This window comes from Meriones unguiculatus, chromosome 12, assembly GCF_030254825.1.
Source record: "Meriones unguiculatus strain TT.TT164.6M chromosome 12, Bangor_MerUng_6.1, whole genome shotgun sequence".
In the NCBI taxonomy this organism is placed as follows: domain Eukaryota; kingdom Metazoa; phylum Chordata; class Mammalia; order Rodentia; family Muridae; genus Meriones; species Meriones unguiculatus.
The window spans coordinates 33,292,058-33,308,988 of record NC_083360.1 but is presented as its reverse complement, the minus strand read 5'-3'; the positions used below and the strand labels follow the sequence as shown (position 1 = coordinate 33,308,988).

General features: G+C 46.2%; 1 protein-coding gene across 3 annotated transcripts in view; it reads right to left on the bottom strand.

Moving 5' to 3' along the window:
- Positions 1-8,292: 8,292 nt before the first annotated feature.
- Positions 8,293-16,931, bottom strand: part of Thoc5 (THO complex subunit 5) — a 34,240-nt gene continuing 25,601 nt past the window's right edge. For all 3 annotated transcript variants that reach the window (XM_021632731.2, XM_021632732.2, XM_060365583.1), the window contains 7 exons: positions 16,799-16,895; positions 16,118-16,232; positions 14,559-14,662; positions 14,383-14,470; positions 11,498-11,613; positions 11,156-11,346; positions 8,293-8,483 (listed from right to left, as the gene is read on the bottom strand). In XM_021632731.2, coding sequence (XP_021488406.1) covers positions 8,420-8,483; positions 11,156-11,346; positions 11,498-11,613; positions 14,383-14,470; positions 14,559-14,662; positions 16,118-16,232; positions 16,799-16,895 — 775 coding nt within the window. In that variant the 3' untranslated portion in view covers positions 8,293-8,419. The remainder of the gene's footprint in view (positions 8,484-11,155; positions 11,347-11,497; positions 11,614-14,382; positions 14,471-14,558; positions 14,663-16,117; positions 16,233-16,798; positions 16,896-16,931) is intronic.

Genomic DNA, 16,931 nt, shown 5'->3' with positions numbered 1-16,931 from the left:
AAGTTTCTAAGCTAGCAACAGTATGCTGAGACCTCAGAATGAGCAAGTGCCCCCATCACTATATCCTAAAGTTCTGTTATCGCTCAACACTTGAAGCTAGAATCCATATACCATCTCTGGCACCCATCTCCATCTGCCACAAAGACTGGGTTATTAAAAGAATGGCAAGAAAGTTGAGGGTGGTAATCTTTAAAGGTTTTTGTTTGTTTGACACAATCTCATGCATCCCAGGGTTACTTCTAATATGGTATGTTCCTAGATGACTTTGAACTCCTGCTCTTCCTGCTTGCTCCTCCTGACGGCTAGGAGTGTAGGCATGCACAGTGCATATAATAATCTGGCAAATAATCTCTTAAATTATCAATATGGCCAAGGACTCTGAAGACCTGAGCATTAATTTTCTGAGCTGCCTACCTTGAGGAAATCAGATATCTATATGCCCTGGCACATAGCCATATCTGGACACAAAGTGGGGATCTGGAAGGCAAGGGAAAAAAAATCAGTACTTATAGTCCACCAGTCTCAGACCTGCCTCAGACTTCTGAGTGCCATTATTACAGGCATGTATCACCATACCTGGCTCTCCCCATCTGGTTTGCCTAAAAATGTTACAGTCATCCGAATACTCCAAACTTCCTTTCTTTCTTTTTCTTTCTTTCTTTCTTTCTTTCTTTCTTTCTTTCTTTCTTTCTTTCTTTCTTTCTTTCTTTCTTTCTTTCCTTTCTTTCTTTCCTTTCTTTCTTTCTTTCTTTCTTTTTCTTTCTTTTTTTCTTTCTTCCTTCCTTCTCTCTCTCTCTCTCTCTCTCTCTCTCCCCCTTCCTTCCTTCCTTCCTTTCTTTTCAGGGCAGGGTCCAAGTTTCTTATAATGATGACAACTAGCCAGCCAAAGATAACCATATTACACAGATGTAGTCTATCTGGGCATCTTTCTTCTGAGACAGGGCCTTGTGTAGTTCAGGCTGGCTTCTAATTCACTATGAACATTGTAGAGAATGACATTGAACTCCTGCTGTTTCTTCCTTAACCTTCTAAGTGCTGGTGTTTCAGGTGTATGTCATCATACCTGGTTTCTGTAGTCCCAAGGATCAAATCCAGGGTCTGTGTTATAACTATATCCTCAGTTCCATTTTTCAAGGTAGATAAATCATGAGGAAGCAGTGACGTGGGAGCCCAAAGCTATTTGGCTGTTTTGTGGATTAAAAGAATGGGTGATTAACTCTGAGTCACCAATGCTGCATTGGTGTTGTATTAAATAAGGAAGGAACTAAAAGTACTTCCCCTTGGAGTCATTTAACCAAGTCCAGATCAACCAAGAGAAGTCTCAAGGGACCTCAAGATGTGTTCTTAACTGTGAGGTGCTGCGAAAGTTCCAGTTTCTTAGGATGTAAGAGATTTTTAGAACATCGCATCACCACTGGTAAGTGATAAGCCAGGATTTGACTCTAGAATTTAACGAATGTTACTACAGTTAATAAAATTCATGTTCAGCAAAGCTTCAGGTACAGATTAAAACCACATATGTAAACTGAGTGTGTGGTGCACACCTGTAAGCCTAACACTCAACTGTTAGAGGAAGGATTAGAAGTTCAGGGTTGTCCTAGCACTACATAAGAAGTTGAAGGGGCTGAAAATATGGCTCAGTGGTTAAGAGTACTTATTTCTCTTCCAGAAAGCTCAGATTCGTGCCAGCCAGCCAGCCTGGAAAAAGTGAGACCCTGTCTAAAAAAATTTAAGGAACAATTGAGTAGGAGAAAACAAGTAACAGGCCAGGAGCCTACCACAGAGGGCCTCTGAAAGACTCTCCCCAGCAAGATATCAAGGCAGATGCTGAGCTTCATAAACAAAGCTTTGGCAGAGTGCAGGGAATCATATGAAAGAAGGGGGAGTTAGTATGACCTGGAGAGGAGAGGAGCTCCACAAGGATGAAATATATCTGGGCACAGGGGTCTTTTCTGAGACTGTATCTTCAACCAAGGACTATGTATGGATATAACCTAGAACCCCTGCTTGGATGTAGCCCATGGTAGATTAGTATCCAAGTGGGTTTCCTAGTAAGGGGAACAGGGACTATTTCTCACATGAACTCAATGGCTGGCTCTTTGACACACACACCCCCCTCCCGCGGGAGGAGCAGCCTTGCTAGGCCACAGAGGAGGACATTGCAGCCAGTCCTGAAGATACCTGATAAGCTAGGGTCAGATGGAAGGGGAGGAGGACCTCCCCTATTAGTGGACTTAGAGAGGGGCAGGAAGGAGATGAGAGAGGAGGGATTGGGAGGGAATGAGGGATAGGGCTACAGCTGGGATACAAAGTTAATAAACCATTAACTAATATTAAAAATTAAAAAAAGAACAGTTGAATCTATTTTATGTCTACTCATTATTAGTAGTGGACATGACACATTGAACACACTGAACTCATCATTAATAAACAATCTGAACAGAGACTTTTTTTTTGTTGTTGTTGTTTGTTTTTAGATAGGGTCTCAGCTGTAACCCAAGCTGGCCTAGAATTTGCTATGGAAACCAGATTGGCTTTGAACTCAGAGAGCTACTGCCTCTGCCTCCTGAGTGCTAAGGTTAAAGGGGTGCACCAACACATCTGGTGAACAGAATCTAAAAAATAATTTCTAATAGCATTGAAAGATCCACTTGCATAAGCTGGGCATGATGGCGCACTCCTTTAATCCCAGCACTTGTGAGGCAGAGGCAGACAGATCTCTGTGAGTTCAAGGCCAGCCTGGTCTGCCAACTGAGCTCCAGGAAAGTCGGAGCTGTCACAAAGAGAAACCCTGTCTGGGGTGGGGGTATGGAAGTGGGAGGGTGGAGACTTGTTCCAAGGAACTCAACACCCTAATCAGCAGGAAATGGCCTAAAGAGATCTATGCCCTCTTTCCCCTCTTATCCTTCCTACTCTCCTACCTAGTGTTGGGGGGTTGGAAGGAATTGGGGCAGAGAAGAGTAGTAGGTAAAAGAAGCCAATAAAGCAGCCAAAAGCCCAGCTATAGTCCAAGATCAGGTTCTCACAGGTAGAAAAGGACCCAGTGGGCCATTATGACACTAAAATGTAATTCCTCACTACCAGGCTCCTCTGAGTATACTGACACAAACAATAGCAGTGCTGAAATGGATCACAGCCCAGAAAAAAAAAAAAAAATGCTAGCCTGGATAGGCTTTAGCCTTCAGCTACTGTGTAAGCCTTCGATGCAGATAGACCTCTCTGAGTTCAAACCTGGGGCAGCTCCAGAGACATAGGAACATGAATAGTCATTGCACCCTGAGCCGGTTTTTCTCTGCTGTAAAAATGGAGGAAGCATAGCTGCCTAAGGCAGGAGGATCTATATACTGAGACTTCTCAACCCACCTCATCCACAGAAACAAACACAAAGAGAAAGGAGCCTGATGCAATTAAATAGACTAGAAATGTGAATTCATGATTAATTCAGGGCCTTACCTAACGAAAAAGCTTAAAGTCTGCTCTGGTCAGAGGCTATTGAACACATGAGGACAGAATCGGGGTAGAGACAAGAACAGAGTTCCTGTGGAGCGTGGCAACTACAGCTTCTCTGGAGAGGGGTTTGCTTAGCTTGTTTCACCAGCCTGCTCAGTAAGAATGCCCTTAAAATAACTTGGATCTCTTGGGTTTGCAGAGAAAATAGCCAAGTGCAGGCTGTGAAGAAAGTGAGCAAGTGGTGGTGAACACCTATAATCCCAGTACTTTCGAGGTAGAGGTGGGAGGTCAGGAGTTCACCATCATTCTCAGCTATAGCAAGCTCAAGAAAAGAGACCAAGAATATGGAAGCTAGCTAAAAAAAAAAAAAAAAAAAGACAAGGATGGCACACCTTTAATCCCAGCACTTGGGAGGCAGGGGTAAGGGGATCTCTGTGAGTCAGAGATCTGGTCAGCCTGGTCTACAAAGAGTCCCAGGAGAGCCAAGGCTACCCAGAGAAAACCCTGTCTCAAAAAACCTAAAAAACAAAACCAACAAAAACAAAAGGAAGGCAAACAGAGAGACAGGCTGACCAGGACGGTTCCCTGGTTAGTTATTTTACGTAAACTTGACACAAGCTAGAGTTATCAGAGAGGACGGAAACTCAACTGAGAGATGCCTCCAAGAGACTGGACTGTAGACAGGAAAGCCTGTAGGACACTATTTTAAATTAGTGATTGATGTGGACACACCCAGCCCATCATGGGGGAGGCCACCCCTGTGCTGGTGGTCCTAGGTTCTATAGAAAAACAGGCTGAGCAAGTCAGAAAGAGCAAGCCAGTAAGCAGCACCCCAACACACACACGGGCTCTGCATCAGCTCTGCTTCCAGGTTCCTGCCGTTTGATTTGCTGCTCTGATTTTCAATGGCATACACTGATCTGGAAGTGTAAGTCAAATATGCTCTCACTCCCTAATTTGCTTTTAGTCACAATGCTTCTTCACAGCAACAGGAACCCTAAGACAGATGGGCTAAGGGGTACAGCGCAGCAGTACTTGCCTAGCAAGCATGCCATCCTGTATTGGATCCCCAGAACTGCAATAAATAAAGGCAGGGAGCATGAATGGGGTTTCCTGGTTCAGGGCAAGTGCTGGCAGGGCCTGCAGCTTGGGGTGTAGCCCAGCTTACTAACTACAGAACTATGGCCAATTCCAGAGACTATGACAGTTTGCGGTCTTTCCCTCTCTGCCTACCCTAGGCATAGATGGCTCAGGGGCTGCACTGTCCTGAGTTTCTCATTTGCTTTACTACCTTTCTTCATAAGGCCAAAAGATTCCTCTGTTCTGCTTCTCTCTGAAAGAAGAACCCCTCTTCTGGTGGGGGCAAGCTGCACCTAGCGAACAGAGCCCCTCCAGCACTCTTTGCAGCACATCCCTGCTTCTTTCTAGAGGTGAGCTTTTGTGCTGAGTCAGTTTGGCCCCCTTCCAGCCAAGACCAGAATGGTGGCTGCAATGCAGGGGCCATTAAAGGAACTATTTTAAGCCCCTGTTTTAATCTTATTCAGCACAAGCAGTGAGATACAGGCCTGAAAGTAGCCAGACCAAGAAGATGCCAGCAGGGACAAAGTCCCAGGCAACTAGGTCAGGAAAAAGACAAGATCTTACCATGTCCAGGAAAAAAAGCACCCAGATGCTCAAGCTGCATGAGACAGCAGAGAAGGAAGCTGCTTAGAAAACCTGGTTCTCCTGTGCTCTATGTCACCAAGAAAAACGAGGGATGAGAAGGAACAAAAGTTCAATGCTTCAAAAAAAAACGCTAGGATAGTGCATTTGGGGAGCTTGTTAAAAATACACTCCTTTGGCCCATCTTATGTCAGCGGAGTCAGAGGATTTGTAGCAGGGCTTGGGAAAGTGCTTTTGGGATTAGCTTTCAGGTAATGCTTACCTGTCAGAGGAATGAGGCAGTGTGGGGTGAAAGATACTGAATGTTAGTTTAAGGATACCACTCCCCTCTTGTTGGGGCAGAGAGCAGCTTTTTAGGCAAGTGTCCAAGAATACTCAGGACAGGGAGGGCTGTTCTTTTTGTGTGCTGAGGACTGGACCCCTGGCCTTTGGTATACCAGGTAAGTGTTCTACACTGAGCTTCACTCCTAGACCCTAGAGATAGTTTTGCAAACATTTTCCTAACCTTTTGACAGTCAAAACATTTGAGACAGGGTCTTACTGTGAAGCCCTGGTTGGCCTGGAACTCAGAGAGATCTGCCTGTCCTCACTTCTGAAGTCCTGGAGGTAAAGATGTTTATCAAGCCACTGTCGCGAAGATCCTCCAGTGTTATGTGATCTCACTCTGCTATCTCACTCTTGCTTAGCTTCTGAGTACAGACATGCTTGTGGGTGTCTAGGGCAGTGTGGCCAACAGACCGGCTTCGGTCTCTTGCTATGGCAAGGGTGTCGTCACTGACTACTGTTCTGCATGACTCTCCAACATGGGTCTCACCGTGTGGGTTACGACCTTTTACAAAGACTGACTTCAACTGTAGAGAGAAAGGTATCAGATTCACTAGTTAGGAAGGCACTAATTGAATCTTTGGCTTTTGAAAATGCTGACACTAAATTAAAAAAGGTGATCAGACCTTTAAAGGCAAGATCAGCACCAGTAGATGAATTGAGTTTGAAACACAGTTGATATTAGATCTCATTCATATGACATGAACTTAGTAGAAGTAATCTCTAAACGTTTTGAAAAAGTCCAAACTCTCAAATGTCTTAATTGTGGTGAACAAGGTCATTCCAAAAAGAATTATAAAACACACACACAAACACAAACTAACTAACCAACCAACCAACCAAAACCTATCAAACGAATTCTAAAAAAGAGCCTAAAGTCTTCTGGAATATGCAAAAGATGTGGCTAAGGCCAACACTGGACTAACGAATGTAGATCACTAACAGATAAGTGGGGATTTAGAACACCCTATTACAGTTTATGTAGTCCAGATGTTGGGGGGCACTGTGTTGTGACTCTGTGTATTCAGTTGTTGAATGCTAAGCCGGCAGGCAGCTGAGTGCTCACTGGACCTTGGAATTGTTTTTCTTATGGCCCATCACTGGCCTCATATTCTGTAAACATTCAGCTTCCTCACTTGTTTACTGGCTTTAATAAAGAGCTGATGACCAATGGCTGGGAAGAATGGGAAAGTGGAACTTCCGGACAGAAGGAGGGGCTCTGGCAGAATTCAGAGATGGGGGATTCAGCCAGCTGGCACAGGGGTGAAAGAACACGAACAGGAGAGAGATGTGAAGAACTAGCCGCAAGTCTGGTCATGGGCCAGAATAGTTAAGATGAGCTAGCTCAGAGTCTGCCCAGCTACAGCCTATGCTTATAAATATTAATGTCTCTGTGTCATTATTTAACCACTGGCAGGTCCAAGGAAGTCCTGCTCACATTGGGTACCAAATGGTGATGACAATTTATATTGGGGGGGAGGGCGGCTTTTCTAATCACATGCTCTAGTTTAATAAATGAGATGTACAAGATTAATAAGATTTAAGCACCATAACTAGGCAGATACCCATTTACATTAATTTTCTATGCTACTTTTGCTATTTCCCAGCCATATGCCCTGATTTACTTGCCACAGGGGTCCTGCCTAGGTTGTTTCTGTTCTATCAGATCAGTTCTTAATCAACACATCCTTTCTCTACCTCTTCTTCTTTCTCTCCTCCTCTTTCTCCACTTACCTAAGACCCTAAGACCCAGAATGGAAGTTCTGCCGACTCCTCTCTTGCCCAGCTATAGGCTGTCCAGCTTTTCTACTAACCAATCAGAGATAATTCGGGAGCGGAATTTATGCAACACTGATCAATGTATGTGACAATGCCCTTGTCTGGACTATACCCAGATCTCGGGGGCATTTGAATATACAGAGCACCAGACTAACGCCTAACACTGGGATACTGTGGAACCAGGAGGAGCTGGTTTGGAGCAAGAGGTTGAGCTGTGTCCAACTCAAGCTTAGGAGTGAGGATGACTCCCTCCCCTGCACTGGGCCTGCATGTCCTTGTGCAGGGGGCACGTAATCCTGCTCCCCCTACCCTTGCCTACACCAGAGGAGGTCAGGCAGCTGCAGCCATGTTAAACTTCCTCTCTCCTGCTAAGGCTATGTCCAGCAAGTACCTGGAATTCCTCCTTATGCAAATAAAGTATTCCCAGCACCTTAGCCCCAGCCAATGGTGTACACTCACCCCAAGCCTCTACCCACTCCCCAAAGGTTTAAATAGCCTTTGTTCCCCCAATTATACAAGATGCTCAATGAAGCCTGCATCCAAGAGTCTGTTCTCGATGGGCTCGCCCACTGCCTGAGGTTTCCGTCTTCCCCAGCCATTCCTGCCTTATGATCTAGCAGCCTCAGTTGTGGTCCTACTTCGAGGCTGGGAAGGGCAGGGAAGGAGAGCTGGAATGTTATCACTGACCATGAAAACTTGAAATATTTAGAATTATTCTGTGATGTCTTCTATTTAATGTCGTTACAATGGCAGGCACTTACAACATCCAACTGCCAAGTATGAGGGCATCAAGAGGCAAAGACAGGCCTAGCAGAAGGAATGAAGGCTGAGAAAGGAATATTTGGATCTACCAACTTCAGGTTCTCCTGCAACCTCCCAATCGGTAGGGGTCTAGGATAATAAGTACCAAGATATTTTGTCCCTATAAAACCACACAAGGCAGGGGTAGACAAGCAGGCGGCACCTCTTTAGAACCCACATTGCTTGGCCACCTTTACAAAGCTCATCCAGAAATAGTCTTCATGTGGCCATGGTCCCACCTGCTCCTCCAGACTGCTCAAGGAGCTACAAAGGCTATTTGGTCAGGTGACATTTTAATCATCTGGTGTCTTTGGAAAATATCAAGAACTACACGTCCAGAGCAAAAAGCAGATCCCCAGGACCCAGGGCAGGGCTCTGAGGGAACAACAAGTAGAGAGGGAAGTCAGCGGTGGCTGAAGAATCCTTGAGGATGGTTATATTTAAATGGCTTCATCCTACTTGGGCCCCTAGAGAAACAAGAAAAGAGAGAGCAGTTAATAACATGCCTTTGGACTGATAAAACAAATTAATACAGTTCACTCACAAGAGAACGCCACATAGCTGGGGCAAAGTCAGAGGTGTGTAGCTCAGGCACAGGGCACTGTGAGAAAATCAGATCACACCAGTGAAGGTGTGACACCATTTTTTAAAAAGTGTCTCTATGTGTTTACAAATGTGTGAACCTGGAGAATCCCTTAATGTTGCATTTGGGGGACAGTGCCCAAACATCCTCACGCTTTGGATCATTATTTATAACTTTATCAACAACCACTTTATTTCTTAATTGCAAAGGAGGCAAGATTATGCTCAATAGTGCATGGCCAGGAAGCAATAGAGGCAAAAACCAGAGGTCTGACACCAAAGCCTGTTTGTTCCAGGAAGGCTGAGTCATGGCCAGGCAGGCCAAGACCTAGGTTCAAACTTCCTCCCTTCCTCTTTCACATAAAATATATGTGAAGATTTTATTAGTAATTCTGTGTCCTCAAGCAAAACCTCACAGAGGGACATCCTTCACACAACTTTACAAAAACAAACATCTACAAAAAGCGCTCCTTCTTCCTCCATCTGTCTGTGAATGACATCCAACAAGCAGTCACAGAGGGGCTCTCGGGGACGTGGTCTAAGGGAGTGTGTGTACGGGGTAGTTCTTTGTCAACTTAATACAAGCCAGAGTCAAATGGGAAGTGGAGTGAGGAAGGCATGGAGAGCAAGCCAGTGAGCAGCAGCCCTCCATGGTCTCTGCTTCAGCTCCTGCCCTGCCTTCTCTTCATGAAGGGCTATAACTGTAAACTGAGGTAAACGCTTTTCTCCCCAAGTAGCTTTTGGCCATGCTGTTTGTCACAATAAGAAAGTAAATAAGACAACATGTGAATAGGCAGCAGGAGGTGGAAAGAGGTAAGGAAAGTTTTTTACTTTTCACCAGTGGCTGAAGGATATTAAAACCTTCTTTTCCTCAGTGGCCGAGAGCTTATCTAGCCTGCATTGTGCCGGCACTTCACCTCAATTTAATCTTTCCATAACACATGAAGTACGTGCTGCTTGGAGGCTGGATTACAGTGACCCCTTATCTCATAGGTGGGAGCTGGAACTGAATCTCAACCTGGCATCATTCATGGCTTATGCCTCCATGAGGGTTCCTTAGAAGGGTACACCTACGAAGGGTGTCTTAGTCTAAGCTGAGCTCAGGTCTACCATTGCTCACACTGGCACTCCGAACTCAGCCTCTTGACGATCCTAACCCCAGTAGTCAGCTGGGCTCTAGGCCAGGAACCTGTAGCCCACCCATCAGTTATGTTAAGTCCTCCCAGAGCGCAACATCTCAGGAAGCAGGTCTTCTGGGACCCCCTTAAGAGAAAACAAGCAGAGGCTGTGTGTGGGCTCCCACCCTGCAAATGTGCTGGAGTAGGTGAGGAGGCGGGAGGTGCTGAGACTTCACACACATCCACTGCAGAGATCAGGCCTCAGAATGGAGTGTGGCGGTCAGCTCTGCTTCCCTGTGGCCACGTGGGAATGGGGGTTATTATTATCAACACCATGAACCAGGGCAGTGGAGGGCCAGGCAAGAACAAGGCTTCTAACTTACACCTTTCTGTAAGTCGGAAATGACTGTGCAAAAATAAGACTGAGAACAAGGTAAGAAACTCTTGGTTTTGTTTTTTCTTTAGCAGAAAAAAGGCTGGCCTTGAATCCTCTTGTCTCCAGCTTCCAAGTGCTAAGATTATAGGCACGAGCCATGACATCAGGCCTGATAAATGATAAAGAATTATAATCCAAAGACATTCCTTACCCCTTGTCCAAAAGAGAAGGGAGACCTAGAAGTAATTCCTTAGGGTTTTAAAAGAATAAAAATGCACATTTGGGAACAAACAGGAAAGAAAGCCCTAATACCCAAGAAAATGTAATATTAGCCTGAGGTACTGCAAGCCCAGACACTCTGTATACAAGTCGCCAAGACCTGCTAGCGTACTCCAAGCCCTGAACTTGGGGCAGGAGTCACTTGGGAGCTTTACCTGCACGAACTACCTGAGTCATCTTGAGCTCTAACTAAGAAGGCCTTACTCCCCATCTTCAGCCCTAGGACCAGGGCTCAGTGCTAGGCAGAGTGCTGCTGTCATTAGTATGCTCAGCTGCCTGCTTTCTAGAAGAGCTGTTTTTTGTTTGTTTTGGTTTGTTTTTGTTTTTTTGTTTTTTGGTTTTGTTTTTGTGTGTGTGTGCCTATGCGTCCTGACTGCCATGTCTTGAATCTCACCAAGGGAAGAACACTCAAAGATGCCAGCAAACTCACTAGGGATAGCGGGGATGCACTTGTATATTAAGAGTAAACAGGCCCTGCTGTTTCCTGTCCCATAGAAAACACCCAAAATTCAGCCAAAGCTTTTTAGCAGGGTTCAGTACAATTTCCTTGGTTGAGTGAGTTTCTCCAGGGGTGACCAAGCCTGACAGGTAAGCCAGCTGCAGGGAAGTCTCAGGAAGGAAAAAAAAAAGTTCTTCTTGGAAATCTGATAATAGAATTTTCTGCTACAAAAAGTAACAGATGCCTCTGTGCCAAGCCCTGTGCAATGAGACCTAGTCTTCTAGAGGGCTGGGATGGATGCTCCCGTCCTCGGGAGGAGTCATGCGAGCCCAGCCCTCTACTCACCTAAAAAGCCGCAGGCACATCTTCTCCTGAGGAAATTCCTTGGGGCCCTCTACGCTGTCATCATGGCTCTCCGTCTCTAGGTAGACGTCCAGCAGCACACACAGCCTCTGCAGCTGGTTGGTCAAGAGCTGGTGGCTGGGCCGAGGGCCACACAGCTCCTTGTAGCACACGTTGACCTCACTCTCCATAGCCTGCGTGGGTGGGAAGCCAGCACCTCAGCATTTGCTTCCTAGTGTAGCTGGACACACTGGGCCAGGCTTTTACTTCATGGCTGAGCCTGACGGCACCACAAGAGCTACCAGGGGCTCGACGTGTTCCTCCCGATACCCACGTGGGCCTTACCCGAATATTGTCATCATTGCTGTTGGTTTTCTCCCCTTTCCAGTTTAGACAGAGTCGGAAAATGGGTGGGATGGAGGAGTAGCCAGGGTTGAGCGCCACCGCAGCCTGAAGTTTAGCTGAGGAGAGGGAACAGGCAGAAAGTCAGCGGTTACTCAGCATCCCACACGGTCCACACCCTGCTCAGAGCCAACACAAACGTCTCCTGTTGATTTAAGTGCCGCCAAGCCTCTGGTACTAACTGTTTTAGAATCTAAGTAGAATGGCCAGCTTGCTGATCGTAAGGTACAGGGATGCTGGTTCCTCTAACGATCTTGTTCTACTTGCTGGGATTTATCAATGGATTAGATCTACTACCTTGAGGCATGTCATAATTAAAAAAAAGTGTGTGTGTGTGTGTGTGTGTATGTTATGTTTCTGTGTTTGGTTGTTTAGCTTCCATGTATCTTTGCACCAACATGTAGGCAGTGCCTTCGGGAGCCAGAAGAAGGCATTGGATCCCTGGGACTGGAGTTACAGGTGGCTGTGAGCTGTGGGTGTTGGGGATTGAACTCAGGTCCTCTGGATGTGCAGGCAGTGCTTCTAAACTGAGCCACCTCTCCAGTCCCTTTCTTTCTTTCTTTCTTTTTTTTTTTTTTAAGAATTTTTTTGTTGCTATGGAGAAAGTGTCACATTGCCCAAGCTAGCTTCAAATTCAATATATAACCAAGGGACAACTTTGAACTCCTAGTTCTCCTGCTTCTGACTCCCATCCAGGGCTAGTAACAAATGTTCCCAGCTTCTCACACCCAATTTACATATGAGAAAAGTGAGGCTCTGACAGAAACTTCTCTACTATTAAACACCTGTAACCAAAACTGCCTGGCATCAAATCTGCACTCATAGTAAGTAAACAAAACAGCTCCACATATTAACTTTCCCTCTGGCGGCAGTCTTTGACTCCTGCTGTTGTTACACTTTATTTAGGTATAGTGTGTGTGTGTGTGTGTGTGTGTGTGTGTATCTGTATCTGTGAGTGTAGGAGCATGCCACAGCATGCATGGGTCAGCGGACTGTTTCTTAGGAGCCACTTCTTTCGTTCCACACTGTTTTAAGGCAGGGTACCTTTTCCGTAGCTATGGTACTTATTAGAGTTTCCAGAACGCTCTATCTCTGGCTCCCTTCTTACCCCAAGAGTGCTGGGATTACAGATGCGCACCACTCCACTCAGCTTCCTTATGTGGGCTCTGGGAATTGAGTCAGGTCATGAGGCTCAGGAGGCTATACAGCAAGGGAGGAGCCCTCTCCATGGTTCCTAGACGACTTTTGACTGGTACTTCTGATTTGGCTCACATGCATTACCCAGAGGGCTTTACAGCACAAGATGGCTCCCTGTGTTGCTGCAAGGTGAAACCTGCAAGATGTGGGCTCCAGTAAGAAGTGGGTATGTCTTAGACAAGGGGAAGCTGAGTTGCCTTCTGAGCAGGTTAAAGTGCTTCTGATGAGACTGTGCTTCGTGCCAGGAAGTTGTACAACCATCTTGGCTCCTTCCTCACTCTGGCTTCCTTTTTTCACCTTGTGACTTCTACACATCTTTGCATTTATCACTGATCATGAAGCTCTTCACCAGAGAGATATTCATCAGGTCATCCTGGATTTTCAGCCTTTTAAGCTAAATCAGGCATGGTGGCTCCTGTGTGCAATCCTAGCACTCTGGAGCCTAAGAAAGAAGATCAGGAGTTCAAGGCCAGCCTGGACTACAGAATGGGTTTCTGGCCAGCCTACGCTGATCTCAGGAACAAAAATAAGACAGTGTGGCAGGGAAAGCCTTTTTAATCCTAGCACTCCAGAGGTAGAAGCACGTCTGTGAGTTCCAGACCAGCCTGGTCTGCACAGTGAGTTCCAGATCAGCTAGAGCTACATAGTGAGACTCTGTCCTAACAAACCAAAACAAAAAAGGCATCCAAATAGGCCAGTGAGAAATCTCAGTAAGTAAAGATGGTTGCTCCTATGCCTCATGACTTGAGTTTGATCCCTGGAGCCCTAAGGTTGAAGAAGTGACACCCTCAAGCTGTCCTCTGATAACTTGTGTGTATATGTGTTGCTTAGACCTTAGTTCACACACACACATACATTAAGTAAATTTAACAAAAATTGTAACAAACCCACAGGTGTATGCGCTAAATAAGCTCTTTATAAAGCTTCCAACTTTGGAAATTTAATTGTGTTTGACTTACCATTTGTGGTACTGAGGAGTAAATCTAAGGCCTAAAGTGTGCTAGGTGAGTATCCTACCCTGAACTATATCCCCAGCCCACAAATTGTATTAATCACTCAAAATACTGACGACTGCGGACCTCAGAGTGCATCCTGAGCCCAGGGATCACAGCTGTGAGTCGGGTGGGCTACAGCCTAAGGCCGGAACATGGCACGAGTGGCTCCCGTGGTGGGCCCTGGCAGGGCCAGGTCTCAGAAGAGGAAGGAGCCACAGCTTTCTCATCTCCACAGGGGCTGTGCAGGAGGAGGGAGCTTATGTCACCCAGTCTTTACAGTTAGCCCTGTCCTTCTGTGAGTTGGGGAGAAAGGAGGTCTGATACTATGGAGAAGTAAAACAAAAAGCAAAACCACACTGCGAGACTGAGCTTGTGACTCGGCCATGATTTCCTCAGCTATTAAGTGGGATGAGTCCACCACCCCAGTGACTATTGAGGACTTAATGACATAAAACTGTGTGGCTGTGTTGCAAAACAAGTCCTCACTGAAAGGGGCGGTCTCCTAGTCACTACTGTGTGTAAATCTCTGTGGAGGATTCTAGGACCTTCTTGTTTCTTTTGGTCAACCTTGAGGCATGTGTGGTACTTCAGAGGCCACTTGGTTATCGGCCTGTGCTCAGCAGAGCAGTCACCTACCTGTTCCCCTCTCAATAAGCGCCAGGTAGTAGAGATTGGTGTCCCCAGCCAGTCCGGCTTCCACGATGTCCTTGGTGAAATGCAGCTCCTAGAACAGGAACCAGTGTGAGCTGCTGCACTGATGGCAGCGTGGGGACAGGAGCTGACATGGTCATAGGGGCTGCAGTTCTACCTACCATGTAATCTTCATGGGCAATTATCACCCACTTTACCAGGCGAGAAACAACCTTGGCAGGGAAGAGGTACTGGCAATCACTGGTAACTGGTACAATGCCGTGTTCTAAAAGAGAGCCAGGCAGGAGGCATTACAGGGAGAACTCAAGTGCCACTGGGGGACTAGCAGCTGCCTGTGGCTTGCTGAGGGCTAAAGTAGCCTTGCCATTTGTCCAGTACATCTGGTCTCAGGAAGTTCTGCTCCTCACATGCCAGGACTAGAGGCATCTCAATGACATTCACTTCATGCAGAGCTATGTGTCTGTGCTCAGACCCAGCACCTGCATTCACGGTGCTTTATCCTTAATGCTGACAATGTGTAGCAAAACCTAACCCTGCAGCCATAACTAGCATCAGTGCCTCTGCGGCAGGAACTATTAATTAGATCAAATAGCTGAGAGGGCTGTGTTTTCTCAGCTGACCTTGACAGAAAAACCAACTGCAACGTTCTGTGTCAGTTCCCTGCTGGTGTTTAAAAATCAAGTATGCCAACACAGGGAACACTATGTGAATGACAATCATCCAACTTTGGCAATGTTGGCAATGCTGAGTGAGGAGCAAGGCCCGAGGGATGGGTGATGCTGTACTAGAGAGCAGTGTCCTCATGGAACCAAAGAACTAGCCTGGAGGTGGGGAAGGGGGGAGGTTGTTTCCAGATGGGTCCTGGAAAACCAATGCCTAGCTTGACAGGACAGTAATTTTGTTGTTCTTGTTGGTTTGTTTTTTTTTTTTTTTTGAGACAGGGTTTCTCTGTGTAGCCCTGGCTGTCCTAGAACTCACTCTGTAGACCAGGCTGGCCTCAAACTCACAGAGATCCGCCTGCCTCTACCTCCGAGAATGCTGGGATTAAAGGTGTGTGCCCACCAAAGCCTGGCTGACAAAGATATGACTCTCTCCAAATCCTTAACCCCCACCCTATAAGTGTCTTATAAACACTCAGCAATTTTTTACTGAATGAACTAAAAGAAGCCATAAGGCCACTATCTAGGTCAATGGCTCATTATAATCACGTGGGAGCTTAGGAGACAATTCAAGGGGCTCAGCTAAACCTTTGAAAGCACTATCTCAGAAGGTCTTAGGGATAATGGGGTGATCCCTGTGTAGGTACAATCAGTGAGCTGGGTGTGAGCTCAGTGAATACACGGTGCCATCATTCCTCCCCTCAGGCTCTATGGGGTACCAGCATGAATTAGACTCTCATTAAATACCTGGCAAGTGCATATGATTCAGTGATGCATGGACCTAGGATAGGCTGCCTTGATGAACCTGTGAACTTGTGCAAATGGCTCTGGTGTCCTGAGAGGGCTGACACAGAACTGATGACTCTGCAGGGAGCTCAGACCTCTGTCTGAATGGGCCTGCAGCTCTCCCCACTGGCCCTATCATCCGCTGCTCAGTAAGGCCAGGAACACGGGTCCCTTTGATCTGTAATCAGGATTTTCAAGTTCTGAGGGAAAGGATGTGGTTTTTGTTCCTATGTTGACTGAGTGGTTGTCTATTCTTAGTCCCTGCCCCAGCTTACCCAGAGATGCGAACTGCTTGTGGAGAGCCAGGCGGGACTGCACCCTGGTCTTCAGCAGTTTCATGGTGGTCTCCATGTGGCTGGCGCTCTGTGAGTGGTCAGCAATCACTGTGTACTAACAGTGAATAACAATTAAGGATACACATGAAAACTCCCCCTTCCTACCTCTAAGGACTTCCATCTCTCCTGGGACCGACCAGGCTGCACAGACATGTCCCAAGATGGGTGCTATTTGGGAATGGCAGAGTTTACCCACTATAACAGGTCAAGAACACAAGATACTGGGGTTCCCAAAAGCCTGTGACTAGCTCCTGAAAAAAGGAAGATTTCTAAGGTGTCTACCCCGGGATTCTGCCCTTACTTATACCATCCTTACTTATAGCATCCTTGTACATAAGTTCAAGGGCAGCAAAAGCTGTAGCTGTGCCATATCAGGAGCAAGACCAAGTTATCTTTGGTTTAGATGGTTATGAAGCTCATAGGGAAGACTAATTAATTTCAACACTTGAAGACTATAAGGAATTCTAGTGCCTTGAGTGGATGGGGGTCAGATCACAGCATCAAAGGAAGATATTTTGCTAGATCAAAACCCTATGAAGCTATCAGAGTCCTTTCTGGAATCTGTCCACAAAGAGGAGAGGTACACCCTCTCAGACAAGGAAGCAGAGACAGAGTACACACCTGGGGCTGCTCTTTGGGGAAGTGGAGGCCACCCAGCTTCTGTACCCACAAATAGGGGTGACCTAACTCAAGTACATAGTCTTTCAAAGTCAAGATGCTGAAAAAAAAAAAAGAAAAAAGACAGAGTAAAAGA